Genomic DNA, 21,120 nt, shown 5'->3' with positions numbered 1-21,120 from the left:
TTTAATGTTTTAAACTTGTAATCATATCAAAATATATATTAGTGATATTTTTATGGGATTTAAAATTTTAGATGTTATATATATAAGTATAAAATTTAAGGGGGTTTTACATAGATACCACTTTATTTCATGCTATTTACATATCTAACACCTAAAATTTTAATATTACATTCCTACCACCCATAAAGCAAACATGGGTGCATGGAAGGAAATATTAAAGTTTATAGGGTGGTATGGGTGGTAAGAATGAAATATGTAAGTGATATATTTGGCGTTAAAATTTTATATGAGTGGTAGAAATGTAATATTAAAGTTTTAGGTGTTATATATATAAATAACACAAAATAAAGTGGTATGTATGTAAATCCCCCAAATTTTAAATGTTACATATAACAATACATAATAATATTTCAAATGTCTGAAAATTCCCCTTCAAAATAATATGATATTATGGAGTTGATATTATTCAACCAATCAACTCTTTCATGTGTGGAAGTAAGGGAAGGAAGAAAGATTTAAATTTGAGAGGAAATCAAATTACAATAAGATAGATATTCCTTATTTTAATCAAGAGCGTAGAAAATAATTAAGGTTATATATCACATTTTCAACTTAGACTTTTAAATTTAAAATTTGAAATTAATTTGATATATTGTTTTAGTTAGGAGCACCTCATTTTTTGTACTCAATCAAGACCATCTCTGTGGCTAGATGGTTTGGTCTGCTTGACCTAATCAAAATCCTTGGACATGAAATCCCACTTAAAGCTCATTAGCTAGATTCCTTAGATGATTAATCACCTCACTGAACGGATTAGATCCAATATAATCAACCCATTCATAACCACATTATCGAGTTCCCAACCTTGGCTTAAAGTTGATGAAATTATTCTGTACAGATGTCGAACGCCGTTCGGAGACCAACTAGAATGCGCCACGTTACCCCCTATTATGTACTGCTCGGTACCGCTGATGTGGCTCATTCTGGTTGATCTCCATATAGTAAATTGTGTTCAACGTCCGCACAGAATAATCTCTAGCTGACATTCTCAACCAACATTCATCTACCAGAGTCAGCACCACTCCAATTGTCCAAGTCTAATTAACTAGGATAGGTGTCACAATAGCCAACCAACCCCTAAATAGCTTGCCATGACTATCACATATCCATTATCTCATGATGTGATAGGTCATATTACATAGCTATTGTGGGTCTCCGAAAGGGTTCCGCTCGTGTGGTTCGAATGCAAAGGATACGATCACACTATCCCGTAGGACAAAGTGGTCGTAGGCCTTTACAATCGACACAAGCAGGCCGATGGAAGAGCAGATGGAGTTATCGAGGTCAACAGCTATCATTCTCTCCACGATCTATATCACTTGGTAAACACATCAAGCATTGGCAATGCATTGATTATGGGTGCTTAAGAGGCCTATAAAAGGTATGTAGAGTGCTTGTATTAAGGGTTCAAATTCTAGGCTCTAGGATCAAGTCTCAGAGGTAGCTTTAGCTATTAAATTCTTCTTCTATTTTTTCTTATTATTCTCCTTCTTCTATATCCAACTCCTTGAGATTGAGTATGTAGGCGAGTGGTTGGACACCCTATCTCATCAACCCAAGTAAACTAGCTCAGAGACTCTCACTTTATATTACTCTTCTCCCCTACTAAAATTCACACCCTATCTCGACAGCAATACACTTTGTATTGATGTATATTGGTGTATATTACATGTATATTATTGTATACTATTTAATACTCGACAATACACAACTAATACATATCAATACATAGTAATATCTAGTAATACACTAGTCTACACATCATATTTTCATTAGAATATGAACCTAGCTTAGCCCTCACATAATAATTTCTCCCACAAATGAGGGGCCAGCATTAAAAGAACTCACAAATGGTTCAATTGGATCCATTCAGCGCACTTCTCATAACACCAATATCACTCCTAAGATTGAAAAACATCGAGCCACTGCAAAACTCCCCCAAAGAGCATCATTTTCACGGGTTCTTCAAAAAATTATTCTGTGTGAAGACCGGACCGCGAGAACCGTTCGAATTTTGCTGTCCTTTTACTGTGCTTTTGCAAATACATAGCAAAAGTATAACAAATATGCATTCATAATTCCATTTTTACTGTGTATTTACAAAACCGTGACAAAAGGGCAGCTAAAGCGTAACAAATATCCTACAAATTGAATATTTGCTGCCCTTTTACAAATACTTAGCAAAAAGGGCAGCAAAAGTGAATTCATATAATGCACTTTTGCTGTCCTTTTATTGAGTATTTGCAAAAAGTGCAATAAAAATGTATCTAAATAGCAGCAAATGCAGACGATTCTCACCATTCGGTCTTTGCACAGAATGATCTCTCCTTCCCAAAACAGCTGGTTTTTAATATAATTTTGTTGAGTGAACAAATCCAAAATCTACCACTTACTAAGCTCCAAGCTATAGTTTCTCATCCCAAAAATTAGAATCCATTAGAGCATGGTTCAATTGACAGCACTCATCCGGCCAAATAATCCAAATGCATGGATATATATTACTCCAGGCAACTAAAGCTTCATCTGGGATGGCTGAAGCAGTAAGAAAGTCGTCCCAAACAAAACCTAACTTAAGACGATTTATCGAAACAACCCCACCAACCTAGGTCAAAATAACCACCTATCCATTATCCCACAATGTGACATAACATATTCTGCAATCGTCATCCTATTCACAATCTCTAATGCTTTGACAAACATCTCAAGCATAAGCCGTGCATTAATCAAGAGACTTTCAAAAGACCAATAAATAAAAAAAAAAAGGCAAAGCGATTATATTATGGGTTCAATAATTATTTTGGGCCTGAGATCAAATCCAAAAATGTTGCTTTAACTATTACCTCCTCCTTCTTTCATCTCTACCAGCTTCATCCTTCTCCCAACTTCTTAAATGAGTGCACCATTATGCACACAAAGAGCACAAACCACCCTCCCTCTTAAATGTACTATTGGGCATCAAAGTCCTATATAGGGTCCTGGTTGAGTACCCATACTTTACTTGGACGGCTTCGTCCACCCATGCCCACCCATGGTAACTTTTGGGATGCCACACCACCTATACCCACCCACTTTCCACACTTTTTGAACGCAATCTACGACATATTAATGGCCCTGAGGCTTGTTGCCCTTTGCCTTAATTGCAAACTTTCAGGACGCATATTAGAATTTACCGTAGTCGCAGCGTGGTTAAGTGTTACACATTACATAGTGAGTATTTCAATAATATAAATATACGGTGATTAAAAATATAAATCAATTTATCCCTCAATATTAAGTACCCATCCATACCCACCCACCAGACCATGGACGTACCCATAGGTTATGTTTGGGTATATTGATGGATGCGAGTATAGGCACCCAATGCAGGACTCTATTGGGCATCTCATTCCATCAAACTAAACTGAGTCAAAGGCTCCCACTTTCCTTCTCCCCTACTAAATACCGCAAAGAGGCAATCCAAGCATGAGCCCTATTCATACTCGGCTTGATGAATTTCACTCTTTAGCAAAGCTCATGGACATCCTCACAAAAAGTTTTTCACATAAGAAAATAACTTTAGCCACAATGAATCAACAAATAATTACTCACATCTACAACTTTTTTCTATTTATTAATATAACACTAATATCAATGATATTTTTCATTCATTTAAAAAATCAAAACTTTACATAAATGAATATAATTTATTAGATATTAAATATGTAAAAACACAAAAAATTCAGTGGCAAATACAAATCCTCCTAAAAAGAAATACTACCAGAGCACTAATCATGCATCATGAATAATCCCTTACACAGCGTTGTTTAACACTCTTAGGGCAGAATCAAAACTATGGCCAAATAGCTTTCTTACTACTTCTTAAAGCAGATTTATAGTACAAAAAATAAAATTTTGTACTAAAAAACTGCTTTAAGAAGCAGCGAAAAAGCCGTCCCAAATGAAACCTATATGTCCAAATCATCATCAGGATCTTCATCCGAATCAGGTTGTTCATCATCTGAATCACGAATGTAATGTATCTCACCCTTGCTTTGCATTCTCTGGGCTTCCATTTCTATGGACAAAGCATGCTGCTGCAAGCCATTCAGACCCGTATTGCTCTCAGTAAGGGATCGCCGCCCATCATATATTTGAATGGGCTCACCGTTGCCTGGAACAGTTGGATGAATCGTAAGGAAAATAGTTCACAAGAAATAAAGGTAAAGTACAGAAATAGTGATTCAGTTGGAGTTTTATCTGTAGAATAAATCATATGCAAAAAGGATTCGATTGAAGCGATTGCAACAGTACTGTAGAAGTAATTGCAGAATTATTCTGAAAAAAAATAATAATTTTTTGTATAACTGGTATTGTTATTAAAAAAAAAAATTATAACTGTTATTACAGAAATAGGTATTTCATGCATAATTTTTGAATCAAACCAAGTTGGGCAATCGGATTAGCTAACATGGTGATTGCTGACCCATTTGAGCAGCTCTAGACCGTACAAAACTGGATGACCTAATAAGCTTTAGAATCTGACCTAATTCTAATATTCTATCAACCATCCAAAATAACAATTAAACCCACAGTTTCTGTTGGATTCAAATTTGTCTGTGAATGAAATGACTTTATTAGCACGCGAACTCTTAAAAGGGTGAGTTGGAACATGTGTGATAATGGAGAGAAAACAGTTTACTAGAAAAAGTCTACAATATCAATACTTTAGAGACTCAAAATCTCAAGCAGTTACAAAGATAAAAATGTTTATTTTCATCATTTATTTATAGGGATTTAAAGGATATAGGAAATGCTACATCTTAAAAGAATAAAAAATATATTAATCCAATGACTCTCAAAAAATACTATCTTAGACACGTGTTGCCTCTTAATTGGCTGAGAAGAGAATGATGCTATATAAATTAGATGGTATGTCTCTGCTTGAGTTCAGCAATTTCAAGTAAGTTCAGACAAGTGTGCGTGGGGTAATCTTGGCAAGTACAGAGCTAAGGGGGCCTATGATTGGTAGGTGTGTTGAGGTTGTTGACGACCTATGCTGAAACCCCATATTGCCTTACGAGAGAGAGGTGAGTGAGTCGTTGCAATGAGGAAGAGTTCTTTGGTTGGATAGTCACGGCAAGACAAACTTAGAGCCTCCTCTTGTGTAGGGGCATTCATGTAGTTGAGATTGACAAGATGAATGAGGGTACCTGTCCTGAATTGTCCTCTTATGTGGCGAGTGACAAATTACTTCATCACCCCCTATGAGGGACAAATTTCTTCTATACACCCAAGCGAATAACGTCTATTGATTATTGGGCAAGTTCACATGTGGGTCCTGCTAGATGCGAGTTCCTTCATCATGACCCATCAACTATTTGATAGGCACCTGTGAAGTCATATGTGAATATACAATTTCAAATACTTTCTATTAACATATAGATGATTTCAACTACCCCATGCTCTCCTCCATCGCATTGAATTTCTCTATAGCCTAGAGTGGCTTATGTCCTCCCTCTCTACGATTCTCAAGGCTCTCCAACCACTATCTTCTATCTCATTGAACCAACTACTACCCACCTACCTAAACTTTCCTCCTCTCCAATGACTACAAGCTTCAAACTGAAGTCTACTGCTCTTGTTTGGTCTCTCCTAAACGAGCATTATTGTCAAAAGCTGAAACTTCTCAAATTTTCTCTTTCATGTTCCAATCAAACATGCTGGAAGTATTGGTTCAACACTACAAGGATGTGCTAATATAGCATATAGTAGTTGAGTTGGTATATAGTATTATATTTTTACTAAGGGAGCCAATTTAGGTTAGAGGGTTAAAATAACTTAACATGATATAGTAAATTTAAACTTGACCAATTTATCAACGGATCAAAATTTTAATCAAACCCCAACTAAATCATACCTGAACACGATTTAACAAAATAATAAAAATTAATTTGTGACGGGTCAATGTCAACCCAACAAAAAATGTACATAATAACTCAACAAAATAATGATTTAATGAATTTTTCAAGGAAAAAGAATCAAATAGTTAATTCATTATATTCGAATTAACACAAACCTGACTAGCAGAAGCCCAACCCAGTTTTTTTCAAGTCACTTAAGCTTACCTAAATCTTACATGGATTAACCAAAACACAAATTCTAAGTGAGGCTCAAGTTGAATTCTGTGTCGAGTAGAATACAAACACTATTTTTTTATCTAGAGAGATACTCTTGCTTTATACTTGAAATCTGAAGGTATTGTACCTCAAATCCCAAATCTATTCAACCTTCCTCTCGCCCCCTCTTTGCAATCTCTCTCTTATAGCTTTCATTTTTTTGCACAGCAATAACATGTTTACCACAATTTGTTGGCTATTTTAGAAAAATTCATGACTCCCAGGAATTTTCTAAATTGATGCAGATGCTCCTAGTAAATTCCTGAATTTTTTTTTTTAAGTTTCCAACAAGTTCTTGATGAATTCAAATAAGATTCAACTCTAATTCAATCCAATGAAGGGGATCAATCAAGCCAAGGGATCCAGCAATTAAAATTATTAAAATGAAGAAATGCAAATAGAAATCCATAACAAATCATATTCTAACACCGGTGACCACCTGAAGGAAAGAAATCCAAAGGGTTTATAAATTATATTACTTGTTTCAAGCACCTTCTCTATTTTCCAGCATATTTCTATAATTTAAAGGTTGTCTGTCTACTTTTGAGGGATATCTCCTATTTTACAGCATGATTTGAATTTCAATGGATTCTCTAAATGTTTATTAGTTTTCTATAAATAGGGTTTAGATTGAAATATGAAAGTCAGGTTGGGATTGAATGAAAGTATAATTTCCTCTCCTACACCGGTCGGCTTCATCTTTCTACTTTTTTTTTTCTAGGCTAACAGGGATTAACCGTTTCTCCTCTTCTCTCTCTTTGTAACTACCGACAATAGGCATTTACATGAGTCAAGTTATCCTCTCTCTTTATAACAATCGAAATTAGGGTTTACATGAGCCAAGTTAAGCACTTAAGCTCAAGCCATCTCTAGTTCAAGCATGAGCCTGACTAGTTAATCAAATTCAAGCTCGAACTCCAAATCTATAAATTGGAGTTCATTTACAAATGACCATTTATTATGAAATACAAGCTAATTGTAATTTAATCAACTTTCATAATAAAATGATAAAAAGGTAAATCTCTCTTTGTAACTACCGACAATAGGCATTTACATGAGTCAAGTTAAGTACTTACGCTCAAGCCATCTCTAGTTCAAGCATGAGCCTGACTAGTTAATTAAATTCGAGCTCGAACTCCAAACTCCAAATCTATAAATTGGAGTTCCTTTACAAATGACTCATTTATTATGAAAGAGAAGCCAATTATAATTTAATCAACTTTCATAATAAAATGATAAAAAGGTCAAAAATTAGGGGAGCAATGACAAAAAAATTATTGAGCTAAAGAATAGAGATTTAAAAAATATATATTAATAACTTTATATTTAAAATCTTGAATCATAATATATTTTAAGTGTAATTAATATTAATACTTTTTAATAAGTTAGCTAAAGAGTTGACTATTCACTATTCAGGTTAGGCTTGCTCAAGCTTGGCTCTTCATTGAGCTCACCTCTCAAGTCATTTACTGAGCTTACCCCGAGCAAACTCATGAATTAACTTAATTCAGTTACATCCCTAAGCCAACAAGCTTCTGCAACCTATTCATTCTACCTGCACTTCCTATCAATTGCTACAGCTATCCAGGAGAGAATATTGAGAGCCCAAAAACTATGTTACTCTTTGTTTTGCCAAAGGGATATGAGGAAAACAACAAATAAGCAAGGGGGTCAGGCTGCAGAAGCAGAGACTAAAAGAGAAGTTTATGTAGGTAGTTTTATGCAGGACTACAATGCTTAGATGACATTTGATGTAGGATTCTGCACGCTTAAATTTTAGAGAACAATAACAAATAAACTTATATTAATTTTAAACAATAAGAAAAACAATAAGGTGATAAAATAAGTTTAGGCTAAATCACATGCGTAAAGGTTAAGATCCTAAAATAATCAATTACTCTAATGTTGCATCATGGAAGGTTTTTCAACGAAAATCCCTATGCTAACGATAAGACTAGTCACTATGCAAGAATCACTCACTCAACTTTTTAGAACACTAAGCTTTAGCGGAGAAAAATTAACATGATCTTCGAGACTCAAAATATAACCACAATTGAGAAGTAAATTAGAAAGAGAAGGGACTTGGAGGAAGAGTTTATCCAAAGAAAGAAGTTATGCGAAGCTCCGGTGGTGGTTTGAGGGCTTGAGAGGAAGAAGACAGCAAGTGGTGTCTTCTTGGACAGCTGGACAGCAACAAATTCCGACTTGAACCCTTGGACAGCAAGCAAGAAATCTGGGACAGCAATTCCTGAAAGTTTTGGATAGCACCGGTGGCTTCTTGGGTGGCTGGACAGCAACAAATTCCTGCTGGAGTCTTTGGACAGCAAGCAGGAAGCCTGGGACAGCAACTAGGGGTGTCCGGAAAGCAGTTTTAGCACTTGGAAAAAATCTGGACAGCAAGGATCTTGGCTGGAGTTTTCTGGCCAGCAAGGGTCTTGGCTGGAATTTCCGAAACAGCAAGGATAGGTCTTCAAATAACGATTTTGGACAGTAGTGTGGATGTTCAGACAGCAGGACAGCCACTTTTCTTTGCTGAAATTTCCTGGTTCGCAAGCAGGAGCTTTAGGAAAAGAGAGAGAATTGTGGAGGGAAATTTGGGGTGTCGGCTAGGGTTGATGGGGGTGAGGGTGGGGCTGAGTTGGAAGCTTGATGGACTATTTTATTTAGGCATGGGAGGGAGAGAGGGGCGGCAGCTGCTGGGAAAGCTGGATTGGCGGTTTAATTAAGGAGAATCAATTTGAATTTGAACCAATCCAATTGAAGGTGAGAGGGAAAGTAGGCCGGCGACATATTTGGAGGTAGAGGGGTTTAGGAAAGTGATTTAATGCTTGCCTAATCAAGGACCTTTAATTGAGGAGGATTTAAATCAAATCCAAGTTGAAATTGATTGGGACTTGATTTAAGGAACTTTCCTAAAATAGATTATCTATTTTTGGAAGTATTTCAAAATTCAAATTTGATTGAATAATTGAAATCAAAGCTTTCCAAATGTGATTGGGTAGAGAAATGAAAGTAATAATGAGATGTTGGAATTGTGTATGTAATGGAAGAGGGGAATTGGAAAGGGGAGGGGCCGGCGGCTTGAACTAGGGCTAGGGTGATGTGGAGGTGGGGGGTATTAAGTGGACCAACCAATCAAGGGATGATCCTCCTTGGATGGCCGGTGACTAGGTGGAGTGGGGGAAGGGTCTTGGCCGGCGGCTAGGTGGAGTGGGGGAGGGATCTTGGCCGGCGGTGGGGTTTTGGATGGGCCGTGGGATAGAAGGGAAGGGAGGGAGAAAGAAAATGAAGAAATAAAAGAAACTAGCCACGAACCCTAACTCCTCGAAGGTTGGTGGGTGATCTGCTTCCCTCTCCAAAGGATTTCTCTCCAAAGACTCTCAAGCTCTCACAAGAACTCAATGTGCAGAAATTTGATTATAATTCATTCATTAACTTCAAAAGAAACACAAGGGGCATATATATAGCCACCTACAATGAAAGGGAACTAACCAAGAAGACCTAGCCAACAAGTACCTTATCAACATATTTTTAAAGGTTGATTTTCAAAATATATATTTTCTGTGCTTACCCAAGAAACCCTAACCGGGAGTAAGATAATTTTTTTTGGGTTTGCTCTTATGGTGAAAGTATTAAGCAGATGGATACCTAGATGTTTACGGTTCACCTAATTGTTGAAAGTATTTAGCATAATCGAGAAGCCCTTGCTATTTGTTCCTGTGGTAAAAGTATTTAACATATTCCAACAGCCCTAGATAATTGTTTGGGTGAAATGTCATATCAACTATTTTCTTGCTCTTTTGAGTTATGGCATATATATGACGATGTTTAGTTTTTATTATTATAGTGAACATTAAATTGGACAGTGTTGTATGCTTGCATGTTATTATTGGATGTCTAAAATGTTGTTATTCTTATTTTACTTCCCCATCTTACTTTATTCGACAACGGGGCTGGCTATTTTAGTACTTTATTAAATCTCATGTGATTTTCTTTTGTTTCTAATATATTCTCATGTCAATATTGGAGTAATCCCAATTTGCATCAACTAGGTAGCAATGACAAGTGGCTGCGAAAAATAGGGATTGCAGTCCTAATAATTCTTCTCAAACAATTGATCAACAAACTATTGGAAGGAATAACAAAGCCACTAAAGTACAAACAAGTAAAGGTAAGAAGAGAAAATCTTCAATGTATGAGTAATTCGTAGAAATCAAATTCAATTTCAAGTGAGTTGAAATTCCTTTTTAACAATATATCTATTGTGGGGTAAAATTTCATAAATTCAAAACAGGCACAATATCACAACTCCCTGAACATGTCAAAGAATATAAGAAAAAATCAAAAGTTAACAACCAGTTGATCTATAAGATAAAAGACATAAGTGATTGAATTTATTTTCTTTTGATGCTGATGCAATGTTAAGCGTCTCTATATTTTATGATCCTAAAAATTATGATTAGTGATAAATTAGATATACAATTGACAAGATGATAATTATTCATGAGTATCCTTTTAGAAAAGTTGAGCAAACTCTGTTCAATATATAGTTGAAAGGTGCATCCTAATTATGAGAATGGGTCCAACATAACAATTAAAAAAAGATTATATGAAATTTTGTTAAGTTGCAGAAGTTAAAGCTTAAATCTTATCGTAAATATGGTCATAAGGTATCACTAACTTCAAATTGTTGGAACAATAATCAAATTGTAGAGTACATGTCTCTAACTGTGCATTTTATTGTTGAATCCTATAAGCTTCAAAAGAGAATCATAAGAATTATTGAGCTAGATTCCCCTCCAAAGTGGCACTTTCATTTGTGATGCCATTTGTGATTCTCTATTAGTATGAAATCTCCAAGACAAAGTGTCCCCAATTACTCTGAAAAATGCAAGTAACAATGATGTGACAACTAGTTCACTAAAAGCCAATTTTCAATCAAAGTGTCATGCACATATCCTAAATGCTTCATGATGGGTTAAAGGAAGTTCAAGAAGTAATTCATACTATTAGAGAATAAATTAAGCACTTAAAAAGGTTCCAACTAGATTACACAAATTTATCGAAATTTCTAAATAGTTAGGAGTTCCCACATCACGGTCTCAATCCATTAATGTGCCTACACGGTGTAATTCAACTTTCTTCAGACTTGAGTATACTTTTATCTACAATAATATTTTCAATCACCATGCAGCTAGAGATAATAATTATCAGTGGCTATCCCGTAGGCCTAATTGGTTGAAGTATGGAAGAACTAGAAAGTTTCTGGCAGGTTTTAATAATGACTCCAAAATGACTTCTGGAGTATATCCCACACGCAAAAATATTTCAACCCATTATTATGCATGCTAAAAAGCTTTTAATAAAACTGTCTATGTCAACAGATGAATAAAGGAGAAACATGGTTGTAACTATAAAAGTGAAATTTTAAATATTTAGGTGAATGTAATTTGTTAATGGTTGTAGGTGCAGTTTGGGATCCTCATTTAAAGTTAAAATTCATAACTATTACATTTTCAAAGATCTGCACACCTTTAAGCAAGATTCTAATATTCTAGCCGTTGAAGAGGTGCTTTGGGTAATATTTGCATTATATGTTTCTGACTTTGCTTTGCCAAGTGGCACAGCTAATAAGCACCATGAAAGATCCTTACCAACATTAGATCCCATTATTTTTTTCATCTCAATTTGGTTGTATGATTAGGTTTAAGGATTTTGTATTTTCATCTGGTACTATCTAATAAATCAAATTTGACTTGCAGGTATATCTTGAAGAGGGATTGCTTGTGTGCTTTGCTGATTCATTTGATTTGCTTGACTGATGAAAAATTAAAACCTTAAGTATTCTTAATCGTCTAGAATGGCTCGGGATATACTATCAATCCCTCAAAACAACATTTGCTTCCGAGTCTACTTTTAGTTTTAGTGGAAGAGTGTAGGATGATCACAAAAGTTACTTATTAACTAAAACTAATAATGCATTAGTCTGTAGTATGTACAGCAAACTGGATTAGATCAGCTAAAAAAATGCTTAAACACCATTGGTAATTCCCCCTCTTGAAATTCTTCTGTCAAGGCCATACATTTTGCTAAATATGTTAGTTTTGTTCGTTTATTTTTTTGGCAAGAAATACTAGACAGGGAAAAATCTAGGTGCACAATTTGCTAACTACTGAAGCAAAATATTTAATTTGCTGTGTTTAATTGGGAAACTTTAGGTCCTTATTTTGGCAATTTTTAGATCCTTATTTTGATTGTAACAGAATGCTAGTACAGCTTACTTGGTTTGTAATGATTTCGGTTAAATGACTGCTTGACTGGTTTGCATTAGATTTCGGTTTATATATTTGCTTAATTTCAAAACACTATTACTGGAGCGATTAACTAACTATGCCGTATAATGGCCCAACCATTCTCACATGCTACAGGCCACTGAAGACAACCGGCTTCCAACGATCCATTGATGCTAATTCTTCAAGTCTTCCTCATGATACTAAAAGACTAAGTACGCACTTGGTTCAACTTGCTATAGTCAAACTCAATTAGGAGGGAGTTCCAACCAGTTGGATTGAAAGTATGCCAATTGACTTATTGCCAAATATCCCTCCGATGAGTCTGGATCCACAAAATAAAAGCGAGTGGTCCAAAATTTCTTCAACTGCTTTACCTGCATGAACAATCAGATCCCTGGACCGACCATAGCATGTTAAGAAAGGTAGGGGTAGACCTAAAAAGACTTGGTTAGAAAATATTAGGAATGACCTTTCTTTATTAGATTTAAACGAGAATTTGACTTTTAATAGGACACAATGGAGAAAAAGGATTCATGTAGCCGACCCCACGTAGTGGGATAAAGGCTTGATGTTGTTGTTGTTGTTGTTGTTAAGTAGCTACCGTTTTAATTTTTTTATTGCTCTTACTTAAAAGCGTGCAAATTCTTATTTCATTTAAATAATATACTTCCTGCATCATACAGCTTACTTGGTTTGTAATGATTTTGGTTAGATGACTGCTTGACTGGTTTGCATTAGATTTCGGTTTATATATTTGCTTAATTTCAAAACACTATTACAGGAGTGATTAACTAACTATGTCGTATAATGGCCCAAGCATTCTCACATGCTACAGGCCACTGAAAACAACCGGCTTCCAACGATTCATTGATGCTAATTTTTCAAGTCTTCCTCGTGATACTAAAAGACTAAGTACGCACTTGGTTCAACTTGCTATAGTCTAACTCAATTAGGAGGGAGTTCCAACCAGTTGGATTGACATTATGCCAATTGGCTTATTGCCAAATATCCCTCCGATGAGACTGGATCCACAAAAATAAAAGCAAGTGGTCCAAAATTTCCCAACTGCTTTACCTGCAAGAACAATCAGATCCCTGGACCGACCATAGCAATGCTCAGTTTTAAACCATTAATGTAGTGTCCTACCTTGGTGTTCAAATGGAAGTAAAACCCTTGACCTATCAGCTCTTTCCTTTTCTGAAAGCTGGAGATTAAATTGCAACTGCTGGAAACAAGGGATGCATTAAAAGTTTGATGGAAAAGGTGCTGGGATTAGAGCAATTCATCTACTGTACAAAGCGATAAAGCAAGGAACTTACCTTTGGCAGCAATGTTTGGCTAACTACTATGTTTTCAGATGACGGAGTTGAAAATGTAATTCCAGTGTGTTCAATATGAAATTCTTCATTCTAGAGTCAAATTGACAATTATTTACAAGGTGGTTTAGCTTCGATGTGAACTTTTAAGTTGAAGGAACTATGAGGAGCAGGTTAGATAGCTTACAAAAAGTTTTACTCTGCCATTACGACGCTTGAAACGAACATGGAACCTTCCTTTCTGCAAACCTCTTCCAAGCCAAAACAGGTTGTCAGAGCCTTTCTGTCCATCAGTTATTTCAACCATTGGCTCAACACTAGCTACTATAGAAGACATATATTCAAGAACTGCAGTAGACCTGGGTTCATGAAGGTCAGCATGCAATAGCCATAGCATGCTTGAAACTTGAGCTGCAATCAGAAAATCAAAATCAACATTTTATATTTTATCTTAACCTTAACGGCACAAATTTGTGATGGCCAAAAAGATCATCTTTAGTGATGAATATGATATATGGCAATTTCCTTGGTAAGACTCAAATATTATATATTTATAAATCACAACCCTGCTACCTCCATTCATCAAATTCTCAACCAAATATCAAAATTCACAACAAAAACCCAACTCTTGTTTTTCACTTTTATCAAATTGCAATCAGTTTGAACATGGAACATGCAAATACACATGTTCAATAATTTTTTTTTTGTGGCATTATATTGGTCATTACATATGATTTCGATGGCACTCGCATAATTCTATCAAATATAAAAGATACTTTAGAAACAGATGATTTCTATTTAACTCATTTGAGTGTGAAAAAAAAATAATGACATTTGAGAGAGTTTTATGAAGGCATATGCAGTTTGAAATTAATGTTGATGTCTAAATCCAACTAAATCATGGATTTAAATACCTTCACCTTTTTTAAAACATGATTTTTAACTTCAAGCAATCAAATGAACCCTTAATAAAATACAAATTGTCCTGTTGATCACATAAGACCATCCAATCAAAATAGACTGCTCAGGAAAATGCAGCTAAATTTTCTGAATTTCTGTAGATCCAAATGATCAAAGTGCTGAAAGAACTCAGTACCCCAAAAATAATTATGAAGCCAAAAGGAGAGTATCCCATACGTAGAGCCTATCACCCTGGATACATCACCATCACCAAGTGAAAACCTAAGATTAACAAAATATAGACAAAAAATACAAAAATCCTCAACCTCCTACTGCTCCCATCGGTTGGAGGTTAAGAAACTAGAATACAAGGAAAAAATTTCATATCAGCAATAAATTTCAGATTGCTCCAGCAACAGCTATGAAAACAAAAAAGAGTGATGGAAAATGACATTACATATTTCAAAAACTATTGGTTAATGAGCATTTAATAAAAAATGACCATCATTTAACGAAAACTTTAGAAAGTCGTCATTTCTGTAAATAAATTTAGATGTCAGTTTCTGAATCACTCGGGCATGAAGGAGCATGCAGTCACAGCAGCTCATGGAATGATAAGTATTTTTTTATATGTTGGACTTGAAAAATAATGAAAATGTCAAATAAATCTAGAAACACACATACCATGGCTTCTAAGGTTGCTAATAAAACCTGCAATCGATGGCAATGAAGCATGCTTTAGCATCGAACTAACCTAAAAAATGAAGTAAAAGTAAATGGGTGACATAAATTGGGAGAAATGTAAAACAGTCAGGGTAATAAGATAATATAGGGGAAAGTAATAAACTAATAATAATGGAAATTTCAGCTGATTTTGAAGGATAAAATCACATCAAGGATGGAAAAAGAAGTAAAGAACCATAAAAAGAGTCTAATAAATGCCACACATAGTCATGTTTCACAAAGGGTTCACATCTCACTGGAGCACATGCACAGTGTGTGCAACTGTGCATCTATATATATATAATAGAAATACCAATTGTGTTTCAAGATATTATCTGTTTTAACCCAGCCCATCCCGTCCTAAGCTGGACCTCATAGTTTCAACTTCCTTGTGCAACTTTTCAAGAAATCACCAATCCCTAGAGTGCCCATATCACATTTAACTATGGAGTTCCTAATAAAACTCCATCTATTACACAAAAAATTTAACTTTCCCAAGCTCTAACCCTTATATCTAGTAAAATTTCACCCTTTTCTAATGCATAATCAAGTTCATTTATATACTTACTTTCTCCTAGAAGCACATCATCTTATAAGCCTACCAAAAGCAGCTCTTTCTCCAAGCCCCAAGCTCCAACGATCACTCCCCGCTCTCTTCAGACCACCCTTTTCAGATTTGGGATATTAAAAACATTAACTAGTAATACCTAGTTCGTCATAATTCATGACTAGCCTTTCTTCAATCTAATCAGCAAGTGAGCAGTAAAATCAAAAAGGCATAAGGTATCAGGCTTTGATGACATCAACCATAAGTAGCTTATACATGCAAGACTAAAAAGCCACATGTACGGAGAGAATCTACCCATTATAGTAATACACAAGATTGCAATAGCAAGGTGTAAGAATTGGAGGAGGCTATACCTTGGCTGGTTATAGCACAAAATGGTACGTTAAGGGAGAAGAATTTTGGAAATACCAATCCAATGTCCAATGACAATAATTCACTTTGATCTTCTTGAATCTCCCATCTCTGTCCTCAACCATCGTCTTATCCTCATTCTATTGCCTTATTCTCATTCTATTGCCTTCCTCTTGCAAAAAGGCTCTCGTACTCTACTAAAAGAAGCTTGGTGGGTTGGTACTCTTCAAGCTCAAACGAGACTCATAGTTGAACAAAAGCTTTCCAATTGAGAGGATCAAAAAGCATTCCACTGCTGAGCCTAGGGTTAACCAATTTATTCTCTCTATGAACGATGAACTTTATCCACTAAAGTCACTATTCAATGTGTATGATAAAATAGAAGTTTATTTAAACAATTTGTCATATTTCTAGACCTTTCTTTGGTCCCTAACAAGGTGATTGTTAGAGTATTTGAAGTCTTTTGGCTACAAGATTTTTCAGGCTTCAAAATCTTCTATGACACTTTGGAAGAAAAAGTCCTTCACCGAATAAGAAGAATGTTAAGCTTCAACATGGAGGATTTTGCTTTTGGGCACCTGCATTTCGAGTCTAAGAGGCATGCTCATTATGATGACAGATGCAAAAAAGCCCCCATAAGCCATCCTCCACTACATCCATCTCAGTTGTAAAAACTCTGAATATAAGAACTTCCCTCTTATTAATACAAACTCTAAGTATACTCCATTGGGGGAGTAAACGAGTCGAGTCAAGTCAAATTTTGCCACTATCGAGCTCAACCCGTTAGTCGGAAAGCAAGCTCGAACTCAAGCTCGTCCCATCATAAACAAGCTCGAGCCAGCTCACGAGCTTTGCCACTCTTAGTTCATTTTCCCAAAAAGCTGCAGCATGTATGAAAATTTTCAATTTCTAAAAAAAGTTGCACATTTTTTTCAAAAAGCTACCGCCAAAACTCTCATTTTTTTTCAAAAAACTCCCGTACAAAAACTCATTTTTTCAAAAAGCTGCACTTTTTTCAAAAAACTCTTGCCTGAACTCTAACTCTGCTTCTATTGCTCAACTCCTTTCTAAATCCATTTTTTAAATTATTTTTTAAAGTTTTTTTTATAAAAGCTGCAACATTTATTACAAAACACTTATTAAAAGTAATATTATTATGTTTAATTACTATTTTTTTTAAATATTACTCTGTTTAGGTTTTAATTTTTTAATATTAATAATGATTTGAGCTGGCTCGCGAGCTCACGAGCTAAGTCTCATCAAGCTCAAACTCGAGCTTGTTTATAACTAAGCAAAAAAGTTGACTTAATAGAGAGTTCTTAGTACTTAGTAGTGTTCCTTAGGAAAGAGATTTTGAGTTCTTGTGAATTTATACTAAGCAAAAAATAATATTAATGAGAATAGAAAACGAGTTATCAGGCTTTACTAAGCCAAAAGTTGACTTAATTGACACAAACCACCAAACCTTCTAGTTCACGATACGTACAGATCTAGAGTTACTAATGATAGGTCTAAATGATGGATGAATAATGAAAGGTTTGATTCTGTCAGTAATGCTATTGACGTAGAGCCACTTCAGCTGCTAAGTGCTCACATCCATCAGCATAACTGAATTTAAGCCGACATAAAGCAGAAATCTACCATATCAAAAATAGATTCATCTCTAATTCAGTAGATATTTAACCAAGTATACTACAATGCAATCAAGCATGGCAGTTGGAGATGGGAAAGCAAAAGATCACATCAATCATAAGTAGCTTATACATGCAAGACTAAAAAGCCACATGTACGGAGAGAATCCACCCATTATAGTAATACATAAGATTGCAATAGCAAGCCATGGTGTAAGAATTGGAGGAGGCTACACCTTGGCTGGTTATAGCACAAAATGGTATGTTAAAGGAAAAGAATTTTAGAAATACCAATCCAATGTCCAAAGATAATAATTCACTTTGATCTTCTTGAATCTTCCATCTCTATCCTCAACCATCGTCTTATTCTCATTCTATTGCCTACCTCTTGCAAGAAGGCTCTCGCAATCTACTAAAAGAAGCTTGGTGGGTTGATACTCTTCAAGCTCAAACGAGACTCATAGTTGAACAAAAGCTTTCCAATTGAGGGGATCAAAAAGCATCCCACTGCTGAGCCTAGGGTTTTGTAACCAATTTATTCTCTCTATGATCGATGAACTTTATCCACTAAAGTCACTATTCTATGTGCATGATAAAATAGAAGTTTATTTAAACTATTTGTCATATTTCTAGACCTTTCTTTGGTCCCTAACAAGGTGATTGTTAGAGTATTTGAAGTCCTTTGGCTACAATATTTTTCAGACTTCAAAATCTTCTATGACGCTTTGGAAGAAAAAGTCCTTCACCGAATAAGAAGAATGTTAAGCTTCAACATGGAGGATTTTGCTTTTGGGCACCAGCATTTCGAGTCTAAGAGGCATGCTCATTATGATGATAGATGCAAAAAAACCCATAAGCCATCCTCCATTACATCCATCTCAATTGTAAAAACTCTGAATATAAGCCCTTCCCTCTTATTAATACAAACTCTAAGTATACTCCATTAGGGGTGTAAATGAGTAGAGTCAAGTTGAATTTTGCCACTATCGAGCTCAGCTCGTTAGTCGGAAAGCGAGCTCGAACTCAAGCTCGTCTCATCATAAACGAGTTCGAGCCGGCTCGCGAGCTTGCCATTTAGTTCATTTTACCAAAAAGCTGCAGCATGTATGAAACTTTTTAGTTTCCTAAAAAAGCTGCACATTTTTTCAAAAAGTTGCACATTTTTTCAAAAAGTTACCGTCAAAACTCTCATTTTTTCAAAAAAAACTCCCGCATATTCAAAAAGCTCCACTTTTTTTCAAAAAACTCCTGCACGAACTCTGCTTCTATCGCTCAACTCCTTTCTAAATCCATTTTTTACATTATTTTTAATGTATTTTTATAAAAGCTATAGCATTTATTACAAAACATTTATTAAAAGTAATATTATTATGCTTAATTACTAGTTTTTTGAAATATTACTCTGTTTAAGTATTATTTTTTTAATATTAATAATGATTCGAGTCGGCTCGCGAGCTCACGAGTTGAGTCTCATCAAGCTCAAGCTCAAACTCGAGCTCGTTTATAACTAAGCAAAAAAGTTGACTTAATAGAGAGTTCTTAGTAGTGTTCCTTCGGAAAGAGCTTTTGAGTTCTTGTAAATTTATAACTAAGCAAAAAATAATATTAATGAGAATAGAAAACGAGTTATCAGGCTTTACTGCGCCAAAAGTTGACTTAATTCAGTTAATTGACACAAACGCACCAAACCTTCTAGTTCACGATACGTACAGATCTAGAGTTACTAATGATAGGTCTAAATGATGGATGAATAATGAAAGGTTTGATTCTGTCAGTAATGCTATTGACGTAGAGCCACTTCAGCTGCTAAGTGCTCACATCCATCAGCATAACTGAATTTAAGCCGACATAAAGCAGAAATCTACCATATCAAAAATAGATTCATCTCTAATTCAGTAGATATTTAACCAAGTATACTACAATGCAATCAAGCATGGCAGTTGGAGATGGGAAAGCAAGAAAGTATATGAAATCTTAGAAGATTACAAGTGAGATTCTGTGTCGATCCTGATATTTCTAGCAAGTTAAAATAAGGTTTATTCTATGTTTCTTCCAAAAATTCACAAATTGGAATACTTCTAGGGAGATTATACATACAGAGTCGATGGCAACTGCAAAGTAAGCCCTGCCTTCTGAAAATCCTGAAGCACATCAATAATATATAAGGAAAATCCGCATAAGAATCTCTGCTTCAAACTCAACACAAACAGCACACCTTTTCCAAGTTCCAGAATTGAAGACAACAATTTGGTGATATCCTTCACATCCCTGCATACATAGTCAGACTCCGTAAAAACTGGCTTATCAGGGCCACTAGACTGGCGAATCTTTTCCTTCCAACCAAGAGGATCAGAGTAACAGTCGAGAATCCGCAAGCTGGAGATCGAAAAGGGGTAAAACGATGAAAAGACACTCTTCATGCGAGACTAAAGCACTAGAATCTGTACAAGAAAAGAACTTACCATTTTGTCAACAGCGATGCATCCATTCGTTTGCGTTTTAGCAAACTTAAGTAGAACGACGGGCTTTGGCTAAAAGCAACAAGTACCAATCCCCTGAAAGAGGAGGAAGAATCACATTTCAGTAACTTACCGAGTCCCTCTAATAAATTTTCCAGCTCAAAACTGACCGCGCTTGGGATTTTCCGGCGCAGACATTGGCGGCGAGAGAGCACAGAAAGTAATTGAATGCATGGGTTCCTGCATGGCTTTGCAGCGAATCCTTAATAGTTAGTGCGGGCGAATGTTCTCCCTCAATAGACCCATCCCTCAAGGACCTGCAGATCGACTCAGCCATGGAAAGCCCTAAGCAGAAGAGAAGGCAAGGGAGAAGATATTGTTCTTTCGCTCCGCGATTATCATCAATAGGAGCAGGGAGATCAACGACCCGGCGGGCGGAAAGAGTACAGATCGCCGGAAAGAGACATGGCGGTTCCTTAGGGGCTGTTTGGCTACCAGTGGGATTTAACTCAAATAGCTAAATCCTTAAATTCGGCCTTAACAAATCGTATCGCCAAGGTGAAAATCAAATCGGACAATAAATAAATAATATTATTATTAAAAAATATTTTAATATAAATTAATTTATATATAAGTATATAATTTAATATAAACTAATACTAAT

The 21,120-nt window shown here is 35.5% G+C and overlaps 1 protein-coding gene across 2 annotated transcripts; it reads right to left on the bottom strand.

The window, feature by feature from the left end:
* Positions 1-3,723: 3,723 nt before the first annotated feature.
* On the bottom strand, positions 3,724-20,986 carry LOC110116433 (elongator complex protein 5). 2 transcript variants are annotated; one of them, XM_020849994.2, is made up of 9 exons: positions 20,627-20,986; positions 20,460-20,552; positions 20,213-20,373; positions 20,095-20,138; positions 15,409-15,478; positions 14,012-14,235; positions 13,828-13,917; positions 13,655-13,733; positions 3,724-4,210 (listed from the first exon to the last, which is right to left on the bottom strand). In XM_020849994.2, the coding sequence occupies exons 1-9, from the start codon at positions 20,791-20,793 to the stop codon at positions 4,005-4,007; spliced, it is 1,134 nt and encodes a 377-aa protein (XP_020705653.1). In that variant the 5' UTR covers positions 20,794-20,986; the 3' UTR covers positions 3,724-4,004. The 2 variants fall into 2 exon arrangements, with proteins under 2 accessions (XP_020705653.1, XP_020705655.1); XM_020849996.2 differs by having other exon boundaries at positions 13,655-13,730; positions 20,627-20,983.
* Between the last annotated feature and the right edge of the window lie 134 nt (positions 20,987-21,120).

Source organism: Dendrobium catenatum, unplaced genomic scaffold (genome assembly GCF_001605985.2).
Source record: "Dendrobium catenatum unplaced genomic scaffold, ASM160598v2 fragScaff_scaffold_1472, whole genome shotgun sequence".
NCBI classification, from domain to species: domain Eukaryota; kingdom Viridiplantae; phylum Streptophyta; class Magnoliopsida; order Asparagales; family Orchidaceae; genus Dendrobium; species Dendrobium catenatum.
The sequence above is the reverse complement of the archived record's forward strand: the minus strand, read 5'-3'. Positions and strand labels throughout refer to the sequence as shown.